Source organism: Perna viridis, chromosome 3, assembly GCF_037379345.1.
Source record: "Perna viridis isolate PV_CMFRI_1.1 ecotype Kerala chromosome 3, ASM3737934v1, whole genome shotgun sequence".
Lineage (NCBI taxonomy): Eukaryota > Metazoa > Mollusca > Bivalvia > Mytilida > Mytilidae > Perna > Perna viridis.
In genome coordinates this window covers 8,394,908-8,415,725 of record NC_142447.1, presented here as the reverse complement: position 1 = coordinate 8,415,725, position 20,818 = coordinate 8,394,908, and the positions used below count along the sequence as shown (strand labels likewise).

Genomic DNA, 20,818 nt, shown 5'->3' with positions numbered 1-20,818 from the left:
AACCAAAATGTGGTTGGTATGGCTCCTTCCTTTTCTTATCTTCAATTTACTGATGTTTCCAAAATACAGTGTCTTTTATTTCTTATTTCTCATTCAACATGCTTATGAGTGCTTCTACAAAATGTAGATAAAATGAAAGTAAAGAAAATTCTCTTAGCCTGACACATCCTGCACTATATTTTTTTTTCTGTAGAATATATTGGTGATGCTTGAATTTTTTTAATGTTTTGTACAATGTATAACCAAATATAAGGAATTTTCTTTGGATTTTTAATTTATTTTATGTTTTTGGATTTTGTCAAACTTTTGAAACAATTTTAAGTCAAATGACACCTCAGCCAGATGTGTATTGTCTTATACATACTCATGGGTGTTTTTAAATGTAATGTTTTAAATAAATCTACAGATTTAAAGTCCATTCCTAAAAAAAATACATTTTCCATATTTCTTCCATTTCCTATTATACCATACTGTTACACATCCATGTCTGTATTGGGTCTAACAATGGGGGGGGAGTTTACTCTATTTAAGGAATGCATCCATTTGTTTCAACCAAACCCATTTAAAATGAAACAGAATACTTTTGTTGCAAATATACAAAACATTTGTTTCTTTCTACATATTTGTATTGTGCACAACACTACCCCATAACTAAAGAATTTGAATTGGCTGCAATCGTTAGATATTTGGCATACTTTTTAAATGTATTTTGTCAGTCAAAATTCTTTACCATACAGTGTCAATGCTGTAAGATCATTAAATCACAAAAGACTACAGATAGTTTTAAATGTTCCTATATATCTTATATGATAGTAAATATTTGGTTAGTGATATGATAGAAATATAGAACAAGGTGATTCTCCATTTTAAATACCAAACTTTCTTAATTATCTTGGACCGCTTTTGAAAGGTACACAGTTTTGAAGGCTGCTACTATTTAAGTAAAGCTCATGCCCAAATGCTCAGTAAGGGATTTGTGTCTAAGTTTAACTTTTGAGAGTGCTATTCTTTCCAGTAAACTAAAATGCTGTTAGCAGGACTCTAAGGAAGAGTAAATTCTTGGAAAATAAAAAAGGGGGATGATACCGACACAGGTAGTTCCCTGCAAATGAAAAAAAGGGGGTTCACGTAGTTGATGTTCTGAGTTGACCCAAAGATATCAACAAGGTAATGGTGTCCCTTGGTTTCCTCTGCTGCAACAGAAATGATACACTCTATTTTGATGGTGTGCTCAAGTTTTATTCAACTGTCTTGTTGCCATAATGGATACAATACTTTACAGACTGCCAAGTCTTGTGTACTTGACCATAGTGGCCCATCTCCTCTGTTATACATTAAATTTTACAGAAATTTTAGCATTTAAAAAATTTATATGGTACCCTAACTATTGGGAATGACTTTGCTATTTGTAGGACAGATCTCTTGTGAAGCTGTTTAGTTAAGGATATAGTAACTTAAATTGAATTTTACTATTCCATTTAAAGAATGGAATGTCATAGTTAGAAATAGTTAATCTGTCTAAGTATTATGGCTTAATTTATGATTTTTAAATCTGTATTACTTTTTTGTTTTGTTTCTTTTTTATATTTATGGGAACATTATAAACTCATTCAATGTTGAAATAAGTTGCACCATGTGTCATTTCATTTTGACCTATATTATATGATACTATGGTTGTTTCATGTGATACCAATTTCTAAGGAAACTTTGACCTTACACAGGTTGGTTGATATGTGAATAAAACTTTAAAATAGATGGAATGCATTCAATGAAATTGGAAAAAAAAACGTAAACGTTTAAGGCACCACTTAACTTCAGTTGGACGAAAGCTTAGAATTTTGCATAATAGCTTGATTTGTAAGGAAATCTTTAAATATGATTGTATTGAAAACATCTATTGTACCTAGAGTTATCATTTCAATTAGAATTTATGCATTTTTATTTAAGGACTTTTTACATACTGGGACTTCTTTCATTTGAAGTTTGCACTGGTTTTAAGAAAACCCAAGTTATTGCTTGTGTGAAATGAAGGTCATTTTATGTACAGGTAGTTTCTGTTTAAAAACTGGGTCTGATTGTAAGATTCCATGTTCATTTTGATTTGGAATTTATTACTTTCATCTTCTTTAGGGATGCCAACAAATTGCTAGAAAGACATTACAAAACAGAGATTGAAAACTTGAACAAATCTGTATCTTCCGTTGAAAAGGAGAAAGCATCACTCCTAGAACAAGTTCAAAAACTGGAACAAGAATATCAAGAACTGGCAGAAAATTCAGTAGAAAAGTCTTCAGAAAATGTAAATACAATTGAGAATTCTAGTCAAACAGCTACCTCAGAACCTTTGTCAGAACAAATAACCATGACAGGAGAAAACGTTCTCCGACAGAGAATCATGGAGTTGGAGAAACTGGAGAAACACTTGAAGAAACAGGTACTAAATCATATAACATGCATAGCAATCTAATTTAAACTAGATCGAACAATTGTTCCATCCAGTTACTGCATTAATAGAATCAAAATACACACCATTCTATTTTCTGTTCTCATGACCCTTCTGATCAGCCAATCAGATTTCATCTTACTTGTTCCATCCAGTCACTGCATTTATAGAATCTAACAATACACCATTCTATTTTCTGTTCTGATGATCTTTCTGATCAGCCATTCAGATTTCATCTTTCATGATTTTCAAAAAATTATTCAAAAGAAAAAACAGGATTATCTGAGCAGAAAGTAGAATGAAGTGTGTTAGGTCTTACATGCAGTGACTGAATAGAACAATCGATAGGTCTAATTTTAATTAGATTGCATGCATAGTTAATACAATGCTCATAAAAATTCAAGTCCGGGGTAGACAAACGAGGAAAGGCAAACTATGACCTGTTGAATAAATCAGTTTTCATGGTGCTGATGGATACATCATAATGATCCACAGTTCATGATGACGACCATAAAACTTCTGTAGTGATGACTTCAATCATTCATGTATTGGATGACAGTGTATTAAGAACTTTTTTAACCAATATTTGTCACATTTTAAACAATGTTTATTTACATATCAAAGATGTACATCTCTATAATTGTGGAGAAATGATTTGTTATGTTAGTCAATTACAAATTTTCCACAGAGGTACTTTAAAACCCAAATCTAGAGATTTATATGTCAGAAAGTGCTCTTAATTTCTTTAGCTTGTAATTCAACTTATAGACTCCAGTTAACTTATTTAAAATATTTACAGATTTAAGTAAGTTTTCATGTTTTTGTGGCAACACATTCAGTTAACACATTTAAGGTGCTAGTTTTACTCTATCAGTTAAATAGGTTACAAGGAATTATTAATGATAAGGAACTTGGTTAACAATTTACACAATTCTCGTATGTTTGTAGACTTTGCTTGAAATTATTTGTTTTAAGAAGAATTTCAAAGACTTCACACATCATCAAAAATAATGTTTTCCAACCTCTAGGATGTTTTGTTTATGTCATCATGTGATAATAACAAAGGGAGATCATTAAAGATGTGAAAACATATGTTCATTGTTGATTTTACAGGTCTCAGATTTAGAAACAGATAGAGAACAACTTCATGAAATTGCTAGGAACGACAAAAACTTGATTCATGAACAGAATGTAAGGATCAGAGAGCTGCAGTTAGCAGAGAAAATGTTGAAGGAACAAGCCTCAAAGTTCGAAACATCAGAAAATAATTTGTACAAGAAAGTTGGTGAGCTTGAAAATCAAATCAGCAAAATGGAAGATAGGATCTCAGAATTGGAAATTCTTGAGAGGAGACTTAAAGAGTTAGTGAGAAAGTATAAACTAGATGAAGAGGTTTGGTTGTCAAAGTCAGCAAATTTGGAAACCTCAGTTTCAGAACTGACAGTCTCAGAATATAATTTGAAACGGCAGTTGGAAAGTGTTGAAAAAGAGAAAATGACATATTCAGAAAAATCAGAATATCTTGCTTTGCGATTGAAGGAGTTAGAAAATGCTGAAGGAAATTTAGTGCAAAGAATGAAAGAACAGGAAACCAAAGAAAAAGAGTTAAATGAAAGATTATATGCTTTACAAAGTTCTGGTAGTACAGCAGAAGCTCAAATGGCGGATCTTCAGAGTGCTAACATGGTTCTCACGCAACAGCTTAACCAAGCTATTCAGGAAAATGCAGGGCTTGTTCACCAAACTTCACAATTACAGAGTCAGTTGATAATGTTGGACCAACAATGTGTTTCCCTACAGGAGGCATATACCCAACTCAAGGAAGAAAAACATGTGTTAGAAAAATCTGAGAAACAATTGGAAAGTAAAGTGAAAGAGAAGCGCTTGTCTGGTGTGGACATTGAGGAACAATTACATAGACTCGAAGAAAACGAGAAAACATTAAAAGAAAAAATTAGCACACTTCAGAGAAGTGAAAATAGACTGAAATTCAAAGTGCAACAAATGGAAAGTTTAGACAGCCAGGTAAGACTACAGTGTTCTAGCTAAAATCTGAAAAACGAGGGGTACTGTAAGAGGGACCTTAGTATGTAATGTGCTTGACATTTCACGAACTCTCAGATTTCCAAATTGTTTTACATTTACTATGTATATGACACTTAAGGAGGTAGATCTAGGGTAAGGGACGTAACTCATGAAATCAGTGATATGCTTATATCATATTCAATTTCACCAATGCCCATCAAGCTTTCATATGAAACAGAATGAAATCAGGCCAAGTTACTTTGATGCTTACATGAGATTGATGTAAAATGCTGAATACAAACGTTCTAATGATTTTTTTAGAGTTGTGTCCCTTACCCTAGGTCTACCTTAAATGAAAAAGTTATTTTTTAATGTATATTTCAAGTAGGAAGGTTTTAGTGACAGTGTTTACCAAAATTTCATCAGAGCACTTTGAAATTATGATGAGGGACACAGCGTTAAGGAATAGAGGGGTGGGTTGAGGTGCTCCTCAATTTCTATCTAGCAAGGACATTGGAGAAACAAAGCACCCAAAAAAAACTGGAATTGTAATGAAAATTCATTTCAGATAAATCTAGCATAAATTATTTTTGTTCCCTCTTAATCTATGACCAATTTATGTAATATAGTTTCATTAAAGCTATATCAAGTGATAAAAAAAAAATCATGAAAAAATAAAGAATAGGGTCCGTTGTTTTGGTCCAGTGAAAACTTTGAACGAACAGTGAAACTGACTTGACTGTAAGGAACAAGGAAAGTGACACATACACTATGTAAAGAATCTGTTAGTATAGATATCCAGTATTAGAACTACCAAAGAGAGAGATCTTAACACTTCTCTGTGTTTCCATATTGCAGGAAACTAGTGACATCTAGATAATTCTTTACTCCGGCTAATAGAGTATGAGATTTTTGAAAGTCTCATTTTTCTTTACCGGTAACTTTTTCAGGATTTATTGGAATCCACTGACAGTAAAATTCCTCACAAACTTGAGGAATGTCAGCAGAGATTAGTGATGCTGAGAAAACAGAACCTGAACTTGAAGAGCCGATTGTTGGAATATCAGAATCTGGCATCTTCTAAGTCTATGGTAAAACTCCCACAGAAGGAGTATAAGCAGATGGAGGCACGTGTGGCCCTACTAGAGCATACAGAGGCTCAATTACACAATTACGAGCAGTTGAATGCTCAGCTACAACAGAGGATTGACCAGAAACTACAGGGGAAGGTAACTGATTGTATTGTGGAATCTTATGAATTACCTTCTCCCAAAATTATTTAAAAAATTTTCATGTTCTTATCATGGCAAATCAGTTTATGGTATATATATATATTCTAAGTATTACTTGGACTCTGAATCAAAACTTTTTGGCTTTTCACTAACAGTTTATAATAAACATATAATTTTTCATGGAGAATGTTTGAATTCTAGTTGATTCAAGCAGCTTTAGTTTTGTCTCCTCTGCATTTCTCCATCATTATTACTTCAGTAATACAAGTGTAAGTTGTTGTTTGAAATATGTTTCATATACATTTCAGCAAGCACCTGAAACTGAAGAGGAAATCAAAATTTTGAAAGAAAGATTAAAACAGAATGAAGCACATCTTCAGGTAGTTTATTATTAACTAAAATCAAAGGAAAACAAATGAACACTGAAGGAGGCAGATCTAGGGTAAGGGACATAACTCATGAAATAAGTAATATGTTTGTATCATATTCAATTTCACCAAAGCCTCTCCAGCTTTTGATTGAAGCAGAATAAAATTAATTCAAGTTAATCAGATGCTTACATAAGATTGATGTAAAATGCTGAATACAAACGTTCCAATGATTTTTAAGAGTTGTGTCCCTTACCCTAGGTCTCCCTCCTTAAATAGAATTACAAAGTGTTTGAAGAACTTTATAGAGCTTATTTTTCAAGCTTTGCTCCTTGTCCCATTTTGTTACGTTCCTTTAACACAAGGGTCATCTCTTAGGTATCTTTTGTCAATACCACCTTTAGTTGCTTAGGAATGTTAGGAATATGTACGACTTGTGTCTATGAAGTACAATTTATTAAAAAAATAAAGTAACAGTCAAGCCATCCAAAGATGCAGGATAACATACTAAGATTTAAAATTTCGAACTAATAATCCAAAAATCAAGGCTACCAACTTAGGCATTTCAATTTAACATTTGATCTGTTATTGTGGTAACAATTATGTACTGTATATGTATTTATAATTTCACTTTTTATGTAGTTTCTATACAAAATGTAAGTTTCAATTATTTTGATTTGATTTATTTTTCTGTTTTAGATTTTCAGACAGCTTGCTACAGATGGCCAATGGGATGAAATTCTCCCTGTGTTAAATTCAGGTAAAAAGAAACTTAAATAATTTGTTATTTCTCCATTTGGTTATGGGCCAAAATCTTTCTGTCTTTCTTGTACACATATAAATATGGGCACTGGGTTGCTTTACATCTTTACAATTTTTTCTTTAATACTGTTATTTTCTGGTGGTAAACTTTGTTGCTTTCAGAAAAGCAAATATTTTTCACGTGAAGTTCATGTTAATCAAGCTTCATGTGAACTTCACATGAAATTAACGTGATTTTCACGTGAAATTCACTTAACTCAACTTTCATATTATCAATTCATGTGAAATTTTTCATGAAGTTTATTTGCTCAATTCAGATGAAAATCATGTGAAATTCATGTGAAAATCACATGGAATAATTTTTCCTGTGTAGGAGTTCAATTTTATCATGCAAAAAAGATATCTAAGGAGTCTTATCTATCCAGAAATAAAAACCTCAAAAATTGGGTCCTGATATAAGATAAACTATCATGATTTATTTATTGTAGGACTTCAGTGGTTTACTATGAAAGAAATCCTATTTGTAGGTCTTTGACATAAGCTCTATTTCATGCCTATATGGTTGTAAATTATTGTATAAGCCTCATGGTACACCATGAAAAACAAATTAACATTTAATGATAAATAGTTGTTTTTAGTATTTCCTGAGAAAAGGGGCACATAAGGTTGTATTAATAATTCATCTTATTGATTTTATACACTGCAACAGATGCTAGGGGTACCAATAGGGGTTTTTTGTGTCTCAGAACTATTAATTATGTATTTGTACATGATTTTGTAATTACATGGTACCCGTGTTTTGTTTCAATTACAAATTGTGTTTCTTTATGGTGACTTACCACAAGAAACTGAATAGGCAATTATGGCTGGGTCGTACATAGGCCTGCACATTTGTTAAGGTGTGATAAGTGAAATTTAAACAGTTTTTAAAAAGACTCTCACTTTCAAAGATCTGATTATTTTATAATTGATTTGAAGAGTAGAGAAATTGAATTTAATTGCAATGTTTTTTTTTAATTATTGGTAATTTTATTGGTAAGTCTTTTCTTCAGAAAGTTAATATTCTTTAATATAGTAATATTGGTAGCATTTTATCATAATTTGATCCATGCCATAATGATAAATTGGTATAAACTGATGTTTCGGAATTAGGGTATATTATATGCATAGTATGATCTTCAATTTTCTTACTGCTTGAGTTTAAATTTCTTGAACAGTTTTCACACTATATATATATATAGTAGGATGAACACATCAATGAAATCATATCATCACTCTTAACAATTTAAAGTGTCAATTTCATATTCATGAAATTTGGCATGCTGATTTGATCCCATAATAACATGTTCCATGGTAGTTCACCTCTAAGAGACCTCATTTCACAGTACAATAATAAAATGGTATGTTGATAATATTTTTCATAACATCTTGGATCTTTTTAAGCAGAGATAAGTACTAGAAAGACAGGTGGGATTTAAATATTTTATAAACTGGATTATAATTGTCGAATTGTTCTGGGAAAAATCTTTGAGCTGATATAGAATTGTGTTAGTAAATAAGAGAAACTGTTTGATGTCCTGTTAGTGTGATTTTAAAGGCTAATTTATATTTACAGTCAGTGACATATGTTCTGCATTTTGGCCATTAGAATCAATTGAGATAGAATTTTCATTATTTTGTGCACTATTTTTAGGCTTGTGTATTAGAAATAAAATCCTTCTAAGAATTTCTCACATCGAAACAGTGTTTTTTTTTTTACATATGGTTGTATATTGTAATAATTTATTGGAGTGAAACCAAACCCTTCAATAAGTCATAAACTGTTGGAAGAATAAAAAAATAAACCCCTTTAAGGTTTCCATTCTATGTTCATGGAATTTATGTAGCTGTATATTCATGTTAAGAACCCATACAAAAGTCTGTTCCATAGTTACATAGTCTTTTTTTCTTGAGAAAGTAGCCAGTGTTCTAGGATTTTCCTATTGGGAAAGAGTAATCAAGGGAACCAAGGTTCTTGTTGAAATCAAAAGAATGTAATTCAGGGACAAAGACCAGACATGGAAAAACAGATGAACACAATGAAGAACATAAAGTAACTAAAATCATTCATACAAAATAACAACAGTAAATGAGCAACTCAGACTTCACTAAAAACTGGGAGCATGGACCAGATGCACCTGTAGAGTAAGCGTCCTCTGCTTCTCTAGAAACATCTGCCGAGTTGCTCATGAAAAGTCGAGTCCCAGTAGATGAAAGAGGAAAGGAAAACTATGACATGTTGAATAAATCAGTTTTCATGGTGCAAATGGACACACCATAATGATCCATGGGTTCATGAGGGAAACTCTAAATAAAGATTAACTTTCCAACACTTAATGTTGGTTTTCCAAATTTAACAAATTCTTTCAATATTTCAAGTTTTCTACTTGCCAAAAGGGAAAGTGACATATAATGAACAACATTGAAACACCAAAATGTCAACTGCCCCAGGAGACTGGAAAAGGGAATCTTAGAAAAGATATATTGAAAAGAATATGACCAATATAAATATTTTGCAGAAAGAGCAGATTACAGCCAGTTTAAACAAATGGAACTTTGTGTTGTACTACTATCTTTTGATTTTCACTTAAGTAGCACTCCGGCTAATAGTCATGCAAAATGTGATTCATGGGCTTAAAGCCTACATATTTTTATTTTTGATATTTTGTTTGAAATGTCATAATAAACTTACAGTTACATGTAGTTTTTCATATAACCCATGTTCATAGGAGATAAAAATTATATGGAATGCACTGAAGATTTCAAAATTAAGGGAGATAACTGTAAATGACACTCAAATACAATAGAATCTATTGGATTTTCAGTGTTGATAATCTCCTAAGAGCAGGCAGACTTGAATGAATAATTACACATTTCATAGTATAGACCCATAAAACAACTTAAGTACAAAAATAAAAATGTGTAACCTTTTTTGGGGTGTATCACATTTTTTAGATTTTGCATGATTCTTACAAAGACAGCTTATTAATTATCATAATAGCATGAAAACTACTCTTTACCAGTTTTATTAAAGCCATAACTTGTTAAGTAGGGCTATTAACACAAAACTAGGAGATATCATGACTGACTGTGTACCCCTTGCAAACAAAGTTTGGAGATATATAGGCATTATTGTGTCTATCTATCTGTCCTTCCATCTGTCCTTCCATCTGTCCACATTTTTTTTTATAACAGCTCTTTCTAAAACCTTCAAAGGATTTCGGTGAAATTTAATAGGAAGATAGGACATTATATGTGAGTAAGGAAATATAATTACTGTCAGAGATAATGTAATTAATTGTTTTTCGTTAAATATTTTACTTAATTTGAAGTGGATGGTATACTTTTTGTGAGCTTAACCACCGTATTTCTATTCATTATTCATTTTTTGTAATACTTATTTACATATTGTTCTTTTCAGTGAATTTAACAAAAAGCCATCACACTGTAGGAAAAACTGGTCACCTAACAGGGGGACAAAATATGGCGACTGTTACCTCTAGGACAGGTCAGCCTTTAGATGAGCTGGCTAGACAGATGGTCAGTACAGACCAGGATCCAGTCAGGTACCCTGATGACCTGTCCAATACTAGTAGAGTGGAAGAGCATATGTATAGAGTAAGCTGAATAATAACACATTCAAGTAAAATTATACAGACAGCACATTTTTCTTTCTTTTAATTATTATTTCATTTAAAACATGCACTGACATTTTCTAATGTTCTTGATCAGTAGATTTTTCAGCAAAATATTAAGATAAAATTCCATTTCATAAGCATTTGAAGTATTATTATTGTGTATAAATTTGAATTATCTCCCTTTGAATGAAAGGTTGAAAAAAGTACGGCTGAATTAGAGGTTACTGAAGATGGCCGTATCATTCTTGTCACTCAGGTAAAATAGCTGCTTTGGAAAAAGGTTAGCAATCAGCATGCTTTATGAAACTCCCATCTCCAATATCCATCCTAACAATATTTGAGGGAAAAACTTAAGCAGTGAGTAGCAGAAAGATAGTTCTTTTTATTTTTTTGTATTTTTATTGCAGTTTGAATTGACATGATATCAGTTTCAATACAAATCTAGGCTTCTTGAGCTTCGTAAGGAATTGATTTATAAATAGACTGCACTACGTTATGCCAATGTGTCCTACTTTTTTACCTCTGAACCCTTTTTTAAGAAATAGGTAAAATTTAGAGTTTAAGGTTGTCATAATTGACAGCTATTCAAACATGAAATTAAGAATGGATTTTAAACAAATCAAAAGTTATTAATGGGTGATTTAGTAAGAAACATAGTTATAATGTTTAGTTCTACTTAGAGAGATGTTTTATTGATTGATTGTTGGGGTTTAACAAGCAGCAATATTTCAGCTATATTCAGGTGATGAGAGATATTTTAAAAGTTGTACCAGTTCAATTCCAATTGCCATAATTTTACTTAGACTTACATTTTGTATGTTTTTTCTGTGTCTGTAGATTTACATTACTACTAAAACAAAATTGATGGTTTATGTAAGTGAATTAAGACATTCATTTGTGAAAAAAATACTTTATTTATAACTTAAGGAACTTTCATTGTTTTGTGGAGTTTTGAATTCTTAAACTCTTTTTTCAATCATTTTTAACTGAAGTCTTTTTGTTTGAAATTTAAATATTTCAGTCCACCAGGTACCACCATCATCCCCCATCACCACCCTCCCCCACCCGCTAAAAAAAAAGAAAAGCTGAATCCACAAGCGCTAGGGTTTTAAACGACCAATAAAATATGAGTTTGCAAAGTTAAAGCAATTATATACATACTGCATTAGAAAGCATTCATGCTTTAGAGTTAAAGAATACTGCCCAGCTGCAAATTATCTATCTGCTTAAAATGCCAAAAAAAAATCAAAAAAGAGAATTTTTTTCTTTCCCAAGGCATTGCCATAGTATAAATGCACTACATTAGTAGTTTTGTTGTATACTTATCACCTCTGACATGGATGGAAGATCAGTTTTAGGTCACCTGGGCCGGCCATGTGAACTATTGCCATCACTTGTCATCTCTTGGTGTCTGTCATTGTCATTGTTTACAATTTTTCAAAACTCTTTTTCTCTGAAACAATCTGTCCAATTTGAGCCAAACTTGGTATGAATGTTCTGTAGGGTATTTTGCATAGAACAAAGGTGGGGTTTTAATCTGTCAACAAACATGGTTGCCGTCACTAAAAATAAAAAAAATAGGAGTCAGACGGAAGGTTTTTGCAATACATTGTATCTCCTAAACTTACATTTAGCAAAAATTTAAGGGCCTTTTGCATAGAACATATGTGGGGATTTTTGATCAGTTGAAATACAAGGCTGCCAATACTAAAAATAGAACATAGGGATCAAAAGTTTTTCCTGTATACTGTGAATGTACTATTTTTTGTTGGGTACCAATTTTCATGGTTTTTCTGGATAGATCAAACCAGGAAATTTAGTTCCCAGTGAAAAGGAAATTTCCTTTGATGTTTATACAGAAAACTTCAAAACCACAAATTCAAAAATCCACGAAAATTGGTATTCAAGAATTAAAGTACTTTTACATTATATCACCAAAACCATTTGGTTTAGGAAAATTCTGACAAAGGGATGAAAGTGTTTAGCATGGTAAGATCTATCTGTTGTCAAACTTTCGCATAAATCTGTCCGTCAATTTTTAAGTTTTTGTCTTTTTTTCAACATATTTTTGCTATTGTTAATGTTGTTACTTTCAAAAGCTTCTTCTCTGAAAATACTAGACCAGTTTCAATTAAACTTGGTATGTCTCCTGCATAAAACTAAAGTGGGGATTTTTTATCCGTTTAAAAAACAGGGCAGCTATTACTAAAAATACGGGTCATACAGAAGGTCTTTGCATTTATCTCCAAAACCGATAGGTGTAGCAAATATCTGACATGGGGATAAAAGTGTTCAGCATGGTAAGATCTATCTGTGGTCAAAGTTTGAATGTAAAAATGTTGAAGTTATTGCCCGTTTTCGACATATTTTCACTATTTTTAATGTTACTTCTTTCAAAAATCTCTGAATTGACTGGTAAGAAATCAATGAAGTCTGATGTGATTGGGTATGAGCTTAAGGAATTTAATCCAAGAAAAAACATAAATTTTTTAGAATTATATTCATACCTTAATTTAAAAAAAAAAAGAATAATATACATTCCCCATTTTTTTTTACAACAAATAGAATGTTACTTATCATTCCAGGTTTGCGATTCAAGCTCTTTAGAGCCTCAAGTTTTATGCACTAAAAATTGGCTCTAACATCACTGACGAGATTTATTGCATACACATTGTTGCTGGCATTGCCTGAAGGAACTTACCTCTGACAATGTCTAGAAGAGATTTATTGTATACATATTACCTCTGGCATTGCCTGGTGAATTGCATATGTTAGATAGATTTCATTAAGTGATAAGATGAGGAGGAAATTCAAAGTTACGTGACAGATATTAAAATGAGTCTCTTGAAATTGCAGTACATATATATAAAAATCATTTAAGTGGCCTTAATGATAATGACTTCTAACATATTTCTTTTAGATATAAATATTAATTTGAATTTACTAAAGAGGAGATATTTATCTTTGTTTATTGTATAAGGTGCCTTTAGAACATGAATGGTGTAGACAGGTGATTTAGTTGTAGAAAGGTTTCATTGTACATGTATTTGAACACTATGATTATGATATAACATTACTAGTTATCTCCCATTTACTGTCTCAGTCACTTGGTTAAAAAGGAAAATTTTTTAAATTGGATTGAGTTTAACACTGCCATATTAGTGGGCTCATTTTAGGAGACTCCCACAAAATCAGTGAAAATTTTAGAATCTCCCACATTAAAATATAAGATTAATGGGAGGTTTTTTGTTAAAATGATTATATTTTCTGTGATATATACTAAATAATTGAATTTTTACATAAAAAATTGGCTTTTAAGTAAAATTGTCCACATGAGGCAGTGTCAATGCAGTAGAGTCACCCACATGAAACGGTGTCAATGCAGGAGAATCTCCCACATGAGAAAGTGTCAGTGGGGAGAATCTCCCACATAAGACAGTGTCAATGGGGGAGAATCTCTCACATGAGACAATGTCAATGCAGTAGAATCTCCCATATGAGACAGTGTCAATGCAGTAGAATCTCCCACATGAGACAGTGTCAATGTAGGGAGAATCTCCTATATTAGACAGTATCAATGGAGAAGAATCTCTGACATGAGACAGTGACATGGGGGAGAATCTCCCACATGAGACAGTGTCAGTGGAGGAGAATCTCTCACATGAGACAGTGTCAATGCAGGAGAATATCCCACCTGAGACTGTGTTAATGGGGGAGAATCTCCCACATGAGACAGTGTCAATGCAGGAGAATCTCCCATATAAAACTGTGTCAATGGAGGAGAATCTCTCACATGAGACAGTGTCAATGCAGGAGAATCTTCCACATGAGACGGTGTCAACGGGGGAGAATCTCCCAAATGAGACAGTGTCAACGGGGGAGAATCTTCCACATGAGACAGTGTCAGTGCTGGAGAATTTCCCACATGAGACAGTGTCAATTGGGGAGAATCTCCCAGATGAGACAGTGTCAATGCAGGAGAATCTCCCACATGAACTGTTCCAAAGAGTTAACAGGTATGAAGATATAGGTAATGCTACTTGTGTCTACTATAGTACAAAAAACAGTGTTGTATCAGAATAACAGAGTTGATGAAGAATTATTTATTGAAAACCCTGTAGCAAAGTATTCTTAAGATGTTTTCTCTTTTTAGAGCAAAAGGGGTACAGATCACAGAAAACCTACAGCAGAGGAAAAGCAGAAGTTAATAAATGACTTAATCAGCCATCTTGATAAAGATAGTGATGACCTTGACAGCTCCATTGAAGAGATTCATTGGAAAAAGGTTGAATCACGTGTTCCTGTCAAACCCCAAGACAGGAAGTGGATAACAGTTGGTCAGGCAACCAGTCTACATTCCAGCAAACCAGGTGATCCTAGAAGTAAAGAAGAGGAACTGGTTCTTGGTCTTGATTTACCTTCAGAGAGCGAAGGAATGACACAGAATGGCACAGATTCCAGTATGTCAAGTCCCGTCCTGAAAAGGCGAAAATTCCTTTCAGCAGATGGCACTGACCTAATGGTGGCAAGAAAGTCACACACAGGACCACACCAAAGGATGCCTCCATCAACAGTCTCTAAGTCCCCAGATAGTTTATCATACTATTTACAGAGCTCAGAACAGTCAAGTGGGGATGATATGCATGGTATGACATTTCTTATTAAATCTTGAGTTAAATACTGTATTACTGGAAAGTTTTGTTGAACAATTTTTTTGTGGTTTAATACCAAAATGTGTTTTTTATTTTCACCAAATCTATTGTTTATGTGGTAAACAGTAGTTGAGACATATTCCAATATTCTAGAGCTTCTTTTGGTATAGATAAATTGAAATAATTTTTTAACAATTTTAATTTCCATAATCATGTAATGAATTTAAAATTTCCCAAAAAAATAGATTACTGCAAAAATATCTTGTTACACGGTTGTCAGTGTAAAGAGAATAAAAAAAAAGTTTTTTTTTTCGTTTTTTAAATTAACAAACCCAACAACAATTTGAAATAAAAAAAATTAATTAAGTCAGAAGTAAATACTCCAGTTTCTGTAGGTGATGTATAAGTATAGTTATTTTTTTAATATTGCATGTACATGTATAATGTGACTGAGTTTTGAGTCATTAAAAATTTAATATGCAGTTTATCAATTCTTGTTTACATGCATAGGAATGTGACGGAATTCGAAAAATTGAAATTGTGTTAGTCTCCAATACTGAATGCACCTCTTGTTTTATTTATTTATTTTTTTTATTCAGTTGTAATTGTTTTTTGCACAATTCTTTGTACACTAACTAAATGATGAAGATTAAATGGACATTTTGTAGGTTTTGTTGAAGAAATCCGAAGCCATGTAGCTCCTAGTAACTATTCAGCTCCTAAAGCATCAAGTCTACATGACAGTGGACATTTTACTGCTTCTACATGTAGAGGCACATCTCTCAGAGAGAAAATAATAGAAATTGGAAGAAATCTTGAGGTAAATGTTACATTCAATACAATAGAAAATATTTGAAATATTGTTTTCTGCAAAATTGAACTTCCCTTTTCTTTATTTCTTCAAATGGCATGCCAGAGTATTTGCTTTCTGAGTATGTAAATCTAATATCTATATTTGGGTAAAAGTATTTTGAAAAAACACATAGACATACTTTTATGCTCCTTCTTCCTATATACAATGTAGAGATTAATCATAGGGGTATGTAACTGATATATTTCTAAGTCGTTTTATTTGACGGTGGCTCTGACCATGTTTTCCAATAAGTGTATGCAGCAAGCTCAGTTTGCTTTTCTTAAGACATAACCTTATTAAATGAAACAATAAATTCAGTTTGACAAAATTTTTGCCACACTTGTGGCATTTTATTTTACACCCTTAACTAACATATGTACAAAGAGAAACATCTTTTGAATCAAATAATAATGTTTTGAAAAGGAAAGGTGGGGATCTTACTATTATAGCTCTGATCAAATATACAAGAAAGAAAAGTTGTATAAACAAAGTTTGATCTGAATTCTTATGGATTAGGTATGCTATTGATTATTTTGATCAATAGTTAAGTATTTGACAATCTGTTTGTGATAAGAAGTTTAGGACATATATATTTTTATAGAACATTTACATTCCCTACTGCATTTTTGTTGGATTTGTCATATACTCTGTACCATTACTAAAATGTTAATATAAAGTCCTGAACTGTTTGAGGTATTTTATAACAAGGAGTTGATTTGTGGATTTTAGAAGAGATCAGCTCCCAATTCAGAGATGACAGATGAAGATGACAATTTATTTACATGGAAAACTAAGGTATTTTTATTTAGAATATTTATCTATGTGATTTTGAAACAGTAAAACCTGAAAAGTGACCCTCCAAAGGATAGCAAATCATGGTCACATAAGATATGTTGTCTTTATATACAGGATAATTTTACAGAGAATACTCTACTCCTGGATACTTTGTCCATAATCTTTTAAGATAGGTTATTGTGGAATACAGGTGGTCACTAAAACAGGTCTGATTGTATATCAGAGGGATTTAATGATGTGGAAGGCACTGTCTGGAGGCAAGACACATTGTAGAATAGGTACAGTCAGACCTGTTGAGTGAACACCTGTGTTCATGCAGCAATTACCTGTCTTAAAAGACTAGGACTGAAATATCCTGATTCAGTGCATTCTATGAAAAATACACTGTATTTGAAGACTATCTTTCTTTGGTCACCAGGATTTATAAAAATTGACATGAAGACTGTTTTTTGGAACCAGGATACATAAAAAATAACATGTATATGAAGACCACCTGTTTTATCTGACCAAGATTTTGTGCTCTCTGTCTCTGAGGTTGGTTTTCACTGTACTTTGTGCCATATACATTAATGCACTACTTCAACATTTCTGTAAAGGCAAACTTTAAATACAATCCCTCTCTCATCACTTATAATGGTACCCCCATTACCCATTTGGCTAGGAACAATATAAAAAGCACCCTCATTTCTTTTTTTTTTTGAAGCTGGTAATGTCCTCATCAGTTCTCATGAGAAATGACTTGGGAGTAAAAAACAAATGAAAACAAAAACAAAAACAAAAACCAAGTCTTTAACATCATCTATCTTCAGAGTATTGACAGTATTCTTCGCTAATTTTTCCTTAGGCATATGAAGCCAGAAGAAACTTTGATAATGCAGTGAAAGAAATAAAACACAGTAAAGATGAGGTTTGTATCAGATTTAGTTTAACAGTATATTTTACGTCATCTTCCCTGTATCAATTTGATCCGATGGAGCAGTGTAGTGAATAGAGTCGTCACATTCTGAGACATATATATATATATATACACACACACACACACACACATATATATATATATATATATATATATATATATACTTGGCCAGCTAGGCTATATAAAAATATAGCTTTCGCTGGCCGGGTCATTCCTCCTCGTAGGATTAATCTAGGGCTGTAACTTAGTACACGATGTATGGTAGTACGGGACAGTTCATTTAGATGTTATTATGTAGGATAGAGGATCAAATTAATGATGCATGTCACAACAAATCAGTATTATACAACGTCTCAGAATGTGACGACTCTATTCGCTACACTGCTCCATCGGATCAATTTGTTACAGGGAAGATATGTAAACGTATAGAAAGGTCTGAAAAATTCCCAACGATGTTAGAACTGTCAAATTTGTGATGGCAAATTTTTGGTCGTTCCCACCACAGGACTCGAACTCCTACCGCTGTGACATCTATGGCAACACTGTCTGCACAAAGTTCAGCGCCCTAGATCACTCTGCCAGCTAGGCTATATAAAAATATAGCTTTCGCTGGCCGGGTCATTCCTCCTCGTAGGATTAATCTAGGGCTGTAACTTAGTACACGATGTATGGTAGTACGGGACAGTTCATTTAGATGTTATTATGTAGGATAGAGGATCAAATTAATGATGCATGTCACAACAAATCAATATTATACAACGATTCAGAATGTGACAACTATATTCGCTACACTGCTCCATCGGATCAAATTGATACAGGGAAGATATGTAAACATATAGAAAGGCCAGCGAAAGGTATATTTTTATATAGCCTAGCTGGCCGAGTGGTCTAGGGCGCTGGACTTTGTGCAGGCGGTGTTGCCATAGATGTCACAGCGGTACGAGTTCGAGTCCCACGGTGGGAACGACCAAAAATTTGCCATCGCAAATTTGACAGTTCTAACATCGTTGGGAATTTTTCAGACCTTTCTATATATATATATATATAAATCTGGGATCAAAACTTAACAATATACTGGGTAATATTTAATACAGTACATTCTTACCTAGCATGTTTTTTTTTGACATTTTGGTTGTTTTTTTTTTTTGTTTTTTTTTTGACATTTTGGTTGTTTTTTTTTTCTGACGTTTCAGTTGGTTTTCTTTTTTTACATTTTGGTTGTTTTTTTCTGACATTTCGGTTGGTTTTTAAAATAGACATTGTTTAAACTGAACACTTTGGGACTAACAATTTTATCCTGTTCAGTATTTGTTTGGCTCATGCATTAGGTTGATTAAAATTGACTTCAGAAAATTACTGATGTAGACAGGTATACACAGGGTTTAGGTAAAAGTGTCATATTCTTGGTTTGGTATGGATAGGTATTTCAGGGTTTTGTTTGAATAGGGAAAATTTTAGTGTAACTTTTATCAAAAAATATGTTATAAGTCATTGAATTTGTTATTTAAGCATATTAATGTATAATTAACTTAAACAAATGACATCATTATTTTTGAAGATATCTCCAGCAAGGAGACGTAAACAGAGGGTAGGTCCGATGTTGTCCCACATTTCATTCACATCATTATTGCATGCATGTTTCACCTTGCAAATTTTGTTTAACTGATGCAGTTGCCGTTTTATGTTTTAATGTAAAATTTCAATAAAGCACTGTTTAAACATTTAAGTACTTAAAACATTTGATATACCAGTAAATAAAATGAAGTAGCTGCCTACTTTGATTTATTTTGAATTGTTTTTTTTCTACCATTGCTTTTCCTGTGAGAAAACCAATGTATCTCACTGATAGGATATCTTAATGAAAGACTAAATATAAAAATTGTTTACAATTATAACACAAAGTGGTTTAATATCTGCAACATGAATAATTTATAACTAATGTGATCCATAAACAACTCAGTGACTAGACATTGCCTGCTATGATTAAGTGTGCATTATCATGATTGCAGATAAACAAGTTAGAAAAAGAAGTAGCAGAAAAATGTAGACATATAGACGTTTTAGAAGCTTTTGTAGTGGTGTTAGAGACCCTGCTTTGTAACAAAGTAAGTTGGGTTTGTAGAGTTTTTGGTATGTAAGTTTGGTAATTTATTGTTATTATTGTATACAGAATATTTGGCAATTGGTTTTTGATATCGGCTTTATCATAGATATCTCAGGATGAGCCCGTTAGAGCTAGCCTGAGATTCCTGTGAGAAAGCCAGCATCAAAAACCAATTGCCAAATATTCTGTTTATGGTTAATTTATAGGAAACATTCTATTTTCATTTTTTGTATGTTCAAAATATACAAAACTAAGAAATTTTGACCTTGAAAAAGAATACTTTCAAATGACCTATTTTGCCAGGATGAGCCAACATCATACAAATTTACTGTGACATTACGATTTTTCACCCATGTCTGGTTTTAAACTGACCTGATATTTTTTATGTCATGGCCAGTATGCTTTGACAAGCATTATCGTTCTGTGTGCATCAAAGGAAAATGTCATAATTATTGATGAATGAAAATAGTAGTTTGATGAGGTTTTTCCTAGTGAAAGATATACAAGTTGTGAAAAATGTGAACATTACATCACTAGCTAAAAGGTCAAAAGGTTATTGGGTATTTCAAGGATTGTTTTAACTGCCAGGTATTTGAATTTCAACAGTACTGTCCTTTTAAATATATTTTAAATTATAAAATTGATAACATAAATAAGTTTAAAGTATTAAGAGATTCATACACTGGTAAATACTGCTGTTTAAGAAAATAAGAAATGAAGATTGGAGAAGGTTGATAATATGTGATTTGTTTACCTGATGAGGTTCAGAAAAATTAAATGTAGATCCATGGACATTTAAGGGATGAATGGGAAGACGAAAACATTCTTACATGAGTAATAGCTTTATTAAAAAATGTTTTTATAGATAGCAGTGTTTTATCGTAAGTTCCCAGTGTAATAAAGTTTGATAATTCAAATTGTGAAATATATAAGGTTATTTCACTCTCAGACTTTCTCCCACCAAAATGTCACAAAACAAACATCAACCTGC

At 32.4% G+C, this 20,818-nt stretch overlaps 1 protein-coding gene across 13 annotated transcripts in view; it reads left to right on the top strand.

Annotated features, from left to right (window-relative positions):
- Positions 1–20,818, top strand: part of LOC148620887 (uncharacterized) — an 85,865-nt gene that overhangs the window by 54,598 nt on the left and 10,449 nt on the right. For 7 of the 13 annotated variants that reach the window (XM_088574726.1, XM_088574720.1, XM_088574718.1 and 4 more), the window contains 13 exons: positions 2,131–2,434; positions 3,557–4,468; positions 5,419–5,697; positions 6,009–6,080; positions 6,768–6,828; positions 10,291–10,487; positions 10,701–10,763; positions 14,661–15,153; positions 15,828–15,979; positions 16,742–16,807; positions 17,652–17,714; positions 19,282–19,311; positions 19,733–19,828. In XM_088574726.1, the coding sequence (XP_088430852.1) occupies positions 2,131–2,434; positions 3,557–4,468; positions 5,419–5,697; positions 6,009–6,080; positions 6,768–6,828; positions 10,291–10,487; positions 10,701–10,763; positions 14,661–15,153; positions 15,828–15,979; positions 16,742–16,807; positions 17,652–17,714; positions 19,282–19,311; positions 19,733–19,828 (2,788 nt within the window). The remainder of the gene's footprint in view (positions 1–2,130; positions 2,435–3,556; positions 4,469–5,418; positions 5,698–6,008; positions 6,081–6,767; positions 6,829–10,290; positions 10,488–10,700; positions 10,764–14,660; positions 15,154–15,827; positions 15,980–16,741; positions 16,808–17,651; positions 17,715–19,281; positions 19,312–19,732; positions 19,829–20,818) is intronic. The other 6 variants (XM_088574724.1, XM_088574721.1, XM_088574722.1 and 3 more) reach the window with 3 other exon arrangements.